This window comes from Acomys russatus, unplaced genomic scaffold (assembly GCF_903995435.1).
Source record: "Acomys russatus unplaced genomic scaffold, mAcoRus1.1, whole genome shotgun sequence".
NCBI classification, from domain to species: domain Eukaryota; kingdom Metazoa; phylum Chordata; class Mammalia; order Rodentia; family Muridae; genus Acomys; species Acomys russatus.
Genome location: NW_026131810.1, coordinates 843,000 through 852,009, shown reverse-complemented (window position 1 = coordinate 852,009; position 9,010 = coordinate 843,000). Strand labels below are relative to the sequence as shown.

At 35.1% G+C, this 9,010-nt stretch overlaps 1 protein-coding gene across 1 annotated transcript; it reads left to right on the top strand.

Moving 5' to 3' along the window:
• The first annotated feature begins 7,863 nt into the window (after positions 1–7,863).
• LOC127186509 (olfactory receptor 2J3-like) lies at positions 7,864–8,802 on the top strand. The gene has a single exon (XM_051142844.1). The coding sequence runs from the start codon at positions 7,864–7,866 to the stop codon at positions 8,800–8,802; it is 939 nt and encodes a 312-aa protein (XP_050998801.1).
• The last annotated feature ends 208 nt before the right edge of the window (positions 8,803–9,010 follow it).

Sequence of the window (9,010 nt, the reverse complement as noted above, 5' to 3'; positions counted from 1 at the left end):
GGTACATTGAAAATATAACAGGTATCTGTGCCTTTTATTGATATGGTAGCTGGTTAGAAAATAATCACAATAATACTTATATAGATTAGTAATAGATTACTAATTACCAATTTCCCACAACAAATGTCATTATTCATTCTATTTTTCAACATTTGTAAACTATTTAGTAAGCCCTCTTTTATTTATTTAATAAGATTTAGTGATTTGTATCCTCACATTTTGATCCACTGAAAGTTTGTTGGTTTTGCAATCATCAAAGTAACAAGTTTTGTTTTAACTTTTTTCCCCATATATATATATTTCTTTTTTTAAAAAAATTTATTATTAATTTATTCTTGTTACATCTCAATGGTTATCCCCTCCCTTGTAACCTCCCACTCTTCCCTCCCTCCCATTTTCCCCTTACTCCCCTCCCCTATGACTGTGCCTGAGGGGGACTTCCTCCCCCTATATATGCTCATAGGGTATCAAGTCTCTTCTTGGTAACCTGATGTCCTTCCTCTGAGTGCCACCAGGTCTCCCCCTCCAGGGGACATGGTCAAATGTGAGGCATCAGAGTACGTGAGAAAGACATATCCCACTCTCATCTCAACTGTGGAGAATGTTCTGATCATTGGCTAGATCTGGGTAGTGGTTTAAAGTTTATCGCCTGTATTGTCCTTGGCTGGTGCCTTAGTTTGAGCGGGACCCCTGGGCCCAAATCTGCCTATCATAATGTTCTTCTTGTTGGTTTCTAGGACGTTCTGGATCCTTCTACTTTGCTATTCTCCCATGCATCTCTCATCCAGAGCCCCAATAGTTTTAACTTTTAAAAAAAAAATTTTGCTGTTTTAAAATAGGTTTCTGCTTTATACTTTGTATTGTATCTTTGCTGTGTTTTGAGTTTAGTTAATCTTTCTTTTTATGTTTTAAGATAGAAACCAAAATAATTTTGTTAGAAATTTCTTCATTTTTAGTCGTATATTTGTTTACAGGTGAATGCAATGCATATGTAGTATGAACAAATGTTATGAGTTTCATTATGACACTTTAAAACATGGCTATGGAAGAAGCCCAGCTACTATAGGCACTTGCTTCCACTTATGTTTAGATGACTCTGATCTCTGAGGCACATGGTGGAAGGGGGAGAATTGTCTTCTACAGGTGTTCCATACACTCCCATTAGTTTGTGTGCTACAGCACATACACTCATGCACATACACAATGCATAAGTTAATTTACTTTTTAAAATCTAAAATAGCTCCAATCCTACATATTAGGTAGTTTGGTCCTATTTAACACCATCCCCGTTAAACACACCAATCCAACAGTTCTCTTTCTCTTAGTTCCTTGTGGTCCCACGTTTACTTTCTTGTCTTTTTAAGTTATTCCTTCATTTAAAAAAGCAAATATGCAATACTTATTTAAGCCAGTTTATTTCTTTAACATAATGATGGTTTCAGTTTCATTAATTTTCATGCAAACAAGATTTTTACAATGGGATACTCATTAGCCTAAGCATTTAATGCTATATGTTTCTCTCCAAACCCAAATGTAGCTACATTTCATACATTTATATTTTGCATTTCTGTTTTTTGCCTAATATTAAAATATATTTTCATTTTCTGTCTATACAAGGTGTCACAGTGTACGATATCATAAAATGAAGCAAAACAAATGTGTGATGAATATGGAAACCACATAAATGTGGAAGCCTCTGACTATCTCATCTACCTCCTCTACTGTCTCCTGTATAAATCACATAAACTTAAATGTTGTGGTCTGAGGAAGGGTTAATGTCAGAAAGTCGTGTCTTCTCAGCTCAGGCACATATTTCTAAACATAGGTTATCAGCCTCCTGAGCTGGAGCCCTTTTTGTTCCACAGATGACATAGATTCACAGGACATGAGCATGGGAGACCACCACCCAGAGATTCTTCACCTTGAAAAAAAATAGTGTCAAAGACTTCTTTTATTTTTCTGTTCGAGAGCCTATCTACCCACTTTAATTTTCACAACATAAATAGCATTTGGATCAATAAAGAAACCTACCACTTCTTGAAAGTCATTTTCATAGACTGCTTTACAAGTTAGGTTTATACATATATTGTTGATATTGTTAACACTTAAGATGAAAATTACATGAAGAGGAAGAAAGAATTTACTTTGACTAGATTAGGAAAGTTTTGTTTCCTAGAGATATGCCCATGCCTGACAACCTTATCTATTTCTCTCACTATTCATTTCTAACATTTTTGTTGTAGTGTCATAAACAGAAAATTAATGTAAGGAAATGCAAATGAACACTTTTGTTCAGCAGACGGCTTTACAACAAAATGAAGTCGCTACAATCAATGAACATACAGGAGATGAGGGTGAAAAAGAGAATGACTGTTATGTTGTTAAACCTTTAAATAACCTGGGTATTGTTCATACAAAACACCGTAGTGAGGAGATTGGCAAGATACCAAAAACTAGAGTTTCAAAGACGGCAGTACCATGACCACAGATGACGACATGCGGAAGTGTTACATTGGGAAACCAGACTGAGTTACGTGATGGTCTCACCTGGATACTAGATACTGATGCAATTTTTTAAAATAAGAAGCTCATGGGAAAGAACAGTCTAGAAACGCAGACAAGAGACACTGAAAACCCATTTGTGTGAGAAGCCAGAAAGCTAAACCGAACGCAAGACAGTATTCCTGCTTCCTAGGAGGGTGGGACAAGTAGCACATGAGAACATTTATTAGAAGAGTTATCTCAGACAGAAATTCATAGAATCCTTACAGAACTCACCATTCTAAAGCTGTTTCATAGTTCTCATCTCGTTCTCTATAGTCTTGCGTCATCTCTTGGGAAGATGAGTAGACACAGGGAAAAGGGCATGACTAACGACTTCAAAAGGGGATGACCACAGCAGAGATAACAAGGTAACTGGAAGGTTCTGCACAGAAGGCACTAAGTAATGTCCGAGATGCACAATGTTGAGCAGAGTTGTTAATTTTGTCTGTGAACAATTTCAAGCTTTTGTTTCTATATGTTATTTTTCCAGACATAAAAATGTTTTAACAAATTTATCATGAGGAAACGGGGTGGATCTGGGGGAGAGGGAAACTGGGAAGAGTTGAAGTCCAGAACTGCAAAATATTCAACACTTCTAAAAGTGAGAAAATTTGCTGCTTTGCATATTTTCATTTTGTAACCAGAATATATCCACATTTTTATTTTATTAATCATAAATAATCCAAAAACATGTTTCTGTGCAGAACATTGGTGTTACAACTATTATATCTTCATAAGAAAAATCAGAAAACTCTTTAATGATGAATTAAACAACACTAGTAATTTTATTGACCTTATTATAACAAATCCATATGTTGACATAGTAAGCTTGCATTTAAAAACAGTGTTTTAGAGGGCATTGGATTTTTTCATTTATTTTACTTTAGGGATTATTTTAATAGATCTGCTTAATTCAATCTATTATTTTCAGTGTTATAGCTAGTACTTATCTTGACAAAATGAGAATTAGTGGCTCCTACTACTATATCAGTATTGGTATCCTCACTGGAGCTACTGTATTATACACTGCTATGAATTCTCACCTGTAGAATGTATAGTTGCCTGAAAGCTATTGCAAGCGAAAATGTATAAAAATAATATATTAAGCAAGAACTAAATACCACTTTCTAAAACACAACTCCCAGTAATCCATATACCATATTCTCACCATTTATCACACAATTCAGAGTATCCTAACATTAATTGTATTGCGGAGAAAATAATACAAGAGTGTTTTCAAAATACCATCCTGGAATTAAAACATCTTATATGTCCATATTTCTCATAAAATTTATATTTTTAAAAAATCCACATCATGTGCTAGTGCCCTGTAGATTGATGAAAGTTAAAATTTGTTTATCGACTTTGGTGAGCAATATGTCTGTTACAAGATGTGGGGAAAAGTACAATCTTCTCTAGCACAGGGTATTGGGCTTTTCCCATATTCTGATAACTGCTGTATTCTTCTGGTATCCACAAAGTTAGCATCACTCTTTAACTTCCTCCAAAACAAAGCAAAGACATTTACAACTATTAAGTATCCATATAATAATATTTATTTTGTTTAAAAATATTTAATATTAAATTATTAATACATTATGGTGATGGGAAATGATGAACAGCTGCTCATAGTGATTTTTTTATGTGTGTAAAATGTTGGTAAATTCAGTGTTATCTGAGGTTGATAAGAGTTTATGATATTTGTGCACTAAAAAGAATGGAAATAAATATAACACAAACTTTATTTAATATTTTAAGAAAAAATAAAAGGCAGAATTTATTTACAAATCATTAGTTAGTTATAATTAAATATACATACTATAATGGTAATAATAGGCAACATGTAGTGAACCTGTTGACTCACACATTGGATTTACACACATTAGACAGATTCAAATAAGAACTCAATTTAAGTGAAGCGAGGCTAACTGTTTTAAAAAATATTGAATGTCTTTGTTCTACCCTGAAACAATATTATTTCACTAATTAAATTTCATTTTTTAATCTGATGTTTTGTAATGGGGAAGCTATTCCTGAGAAAAAGACTAACGAATACAATTCCTTGTGGGTCATTAATTGACTCTTTGGGATTTATATTCTTATTAGCCCAGTCAAAGAAGTCAAGTCAGATTTGTCATTATTTTCACAAACCTCATTTGAAATGAGACAATAACCATTCCTTAATATACTGAATGTTCTAATATTCTACTGTGGATACAAACAAACACTTTATGAGCTATAGTGGTATAAGTGATAATCCTAGAGGCTCAACTCTCTTAACATGATGTAATAAGTCAGAATCAGAGGCAGAACTAGTTATGCTGGTGCCTTTAAAGAGACCAAACCCACCTGCCAGGCATCCATACAGGGGGAGAATCGAAGGAAGACAGCACACAGAATATGGGCAGATTCATAATGGCAGTGAATGAGATTTAAGCATCGCTTGAGCACTAACTAGTAAATGTTAGAGATGAGACTGATGATGGGGAGCAGACAGCACTGTTTCTTCTATAATTCTGACTTCCAACAAGAGGAGGGAATTTATCTGCCGGTGATAAAAGAATTTTTTAAAAAATAAAATCTCTATTTCCCAGATTTCTAATAATAATAAAATAAAACCACAAGTTCTTTCACTTTCTTTTTTGTGTTTAATAAGTTTTGTTCCTTATCACAGCTTCTAGGAATGATCTCTTGATCTCTTGATGAAAATGCTAAAGAGAGTCCATATGAAATAGAGACCTACAAATGCCACTTGGTTAGCTAACCAAGATTATGAAGTCGTGAGGTCATTGTATAAGGAAGATCACACTTGCTGAAGAGCGAGTAACTGCAGTTTCTCATGATGGATAATGCTCTATTCTAATGAAATTCACAAAGACATCTTGGCGCTTCCCAACAGTGAGCCCTCCCTAAAGGGATCTCCTTGACTCACTATATTACTAGTGTTATTTTGGGTATATCTTTTAGGAAAATTCCTCTTATGGTGTGCTGAGTGATTGTCCTGACTAGCTACTGAGTTATAGAAAGTGATTATTTACATTATCTGTACTCTTATGAATTGTGATATTAAACCACATTTTATTATCAGGTCCAAATTTAATGTTCCCAATTTATCTATGGTCCCTAGGCAGGATTTGAGCAAACCTTCTCCACTGGCCCCATTAGGTAATTTCATTAATATTCATGAATTAATGGGTTTATGGGCCTCTTTGTTCCTGTTTATATTTAAATTTTATATCATGGTTATAAACAGGCTTAGTGTAAATAAGTAGATCATTAAATAAGCCTATTTCTGTACTAAATCTAAAAAGGGTTTCTATGTTTTACATTATATAAGTATTTAGAAATTACTGTTAAATGTGATATGTTCCCTACACAGGTATTATCTGCACAGTTACCAAGAAAGCAATTCTTATGTTTTCTATCATCACATAAGTGGAAATAACCTGGGAACAGTGGAAACAAATTTGAAGAAATTTACTTGTTAGCAATATTAATTTGTCTTATGAAAATTACCTTCCATCTTCAGATTAGACATTTACCCAATTATCATTTACCCACTTGTTACTTTAATATGAATGAGTTTATATGCACTATGTCACTTTTTTTGTAAAATGTGAACAGCCACATAAAACATGTTTTTTAAATTTTTTATTATTAATTTATTCTTGTTACATCTCAATGGTTATCCCATCCCTTGTGTCCTCCCATTCTTCCCCCCTCCCCTTTCCCCCTTATTCCTCTCCCCTATGACTGTTCCTGAGGGGGATTACCTCCCCCTGTATCTGCTCATAGGGTATCAAGTCTCTTCTTGGCTACCTGCTGTCCTTCCTCTGAGTGCCACCACGTCTCCCCCTCCAGGGGACATGGTCAAATATGGGGCACAAGAGTACGTGAGAAAGTCATATCCCACTCTCCACTCAAGTGTGGAGACTGTTCTGACCATTGGCTGGATCTGGGTAGGGGTTGAAAGTTTATCGCCTGTATTGTCCTTGGCTGCTGCCTTAGTTTGAGTGGGACCACTGGGCCCAAATCTGCCTATCATAATGTTCTACTTGGAGGTTTCTAGGACCCTCTGGATCCTTCTACTTTGCTATTCTCCCATGCTTCTCTCATCTAGAGTCACAATAGGATGTCCTCCCCTCTGTCCCAGTTTCCTGGTAAGTGAAGGCTTTCGTGGAACATGCCCCTTGGGCTAGTATGCAGATATAAGTGAGTATATACCATTTGAGTCTTTCTGCTTCTGGGTTAACTCACTCATTATGATCATTTCTAGCTCAATCCATTTACCCACAAATTTTGGGAATTCCTTGTTTTTACTAGCTGAGTAGTATTCCATAGTGTATATGTACCACAGTTTCTTTATCTATTCTTCTACTGAGGAACACTTAGGCTGTTTCCATTATCTGGCTATTATGAATAAGGCTGCTATGAACATGGTTGAACAAATTTTCTTGTTCATAAAACATGTTTTGTACATCCTTTTAATAGCATTTTATTGAAGAACACTTAACATTTACAGAACAATTATAAAAGTACTGAAAATATCATTTACCTTTATCTTTACTGTACCATACCACAAACTTTTAAATTAAAACCCTTTGCCTCCTCTCTCACCTTTGTATCATCTATATTGTGTCCATCTATCCACTCATGATCTTTCAAACATCTGTCTTTTATCACCATTTATTAATCTATCATCGATAATACATCATCATCAATCATCATCATCATCATATAATCCATAATAATTTGTTTCTTAAGTCTTTATTGTTAGAATTCACTTGCATCTTCTGGGAAGAAATATCATTTCAATGACTTAATGTCCCTTTCAAAATATTCCAAAGCCAGCCATATAATATTAATTTCTAAAAACACTGGTGACATTCTCTTGAATCACATGATTATGAAGGAATATACTAGGTCTCTGTATGACAAGACGTCCTGATTTTCTATTTGTAATTAATAACAAATATGTGAAAGGATTATATAGACTTTGCAATTATATTTTCCTTAGAAAATGTACTAACAAATTTGCATCTTTTCCTGTCAGTAATGTCATTTAATTTATCAATAATTTGGCTTCCAGTAACTGGGAATCTTTCACCTTTACCACTCATTGACTTTCATATATATGAAGTAAATGTGCATATGAATATATGAGGTATATGTATAAGTATATGGGTATATACATAAATGTATATATTACTATATATAAAACCATGCTAATAATTTATATTTTTAATTACTTATTGTGACTCATTTTCTTCAAGTAAAATTTTTCTAGAACTGAAGATAAAACAAGTGAGAAAATGAGCAATGGTCGAAAATTTTAATACAAGTTCTGTAGAGTATTTTATTCTTCTGGGATTTTCTAAATGGCCTAATGTGAAAATCGTTCTCTTCATGGTGATATTGATATTCTACTTGATAACACTGATAGGCAATCTCTTCATTATCATCCTGTCACACTTAGATTCTAACCTGCACACCCCTATATACTTCTTCCTCTCAAACCTCTCTGCTCTGGATCTCTGCTACACCACTAGCTTTGTTTTTCAGCTGCTGTTCAACCTCTGGGGTCCACAGAAGACAATACCTTGTGCTGGTTGTATGCTACAACTCTATTTAGTCCTTGCCTTTGGTACCACAGAATGCGTTCTGTTGGTGGTGATGTCCTATGACCGCTATGTGGCTGTGTGCAAACCCTTGCATTACTCTGTCCTCATGAATCCTCGTTTCTGCCACCTGATGGCTGCAGCTTCCTGGGTCAGTGGCTTTACCACATCAGCACTTCATTCCTCCTTTACCTTCTGGGTACCCCTGTGTGGGCATCGCCAAGTGGACGACTTCTTCTGTGAAGTTCTAGCACTGTTGAGGTTGTCCTGTGTTGACACCCGTGCAAATGAGCTGACCCTCATGGTCATGAGTGCTGTTTTTGTTGTTATTCCTCTTATTCTCATTCTGAGCTCCTATGGTGCCATTGCATGGACTGTCCTGAGAATGCAATCATACGCTCGAGTTCAGAAAGTTGTTGGGACCTGTGGATCCCATCATACTGTTGTGTCTTTTTTTTTCATTCCAATCATGTTCATTTATCTTCAGCCTACAACAAAAAAGTCACAAGATCAAGCCAAGTTTATTGCCCTCTTCTATACTGTTGTCACACCTAGCCTGAACCTTCTCATCTATACCCTAAGGAACAAGGATGTGAGAGGGGTCGTGAGGAAGCTGACTGGGTATGAGAGGGAGATGTGAGAGACGCCTTCCAGTGTGCGGGCTTTGATAAGAAGATCCAATCCATCATTAAAGACACTTAACCATTTTACAATCTTTTTTTGGGCACTAAATCATAAAACAAAATACAGAGATTAAATTACTTGAGTAAAAACACTTTTTTTTCAAAATATAGAATTATATGAGACACTTAGCCAGTGAATCTAATAACTTTCCACTTTTTATAGTA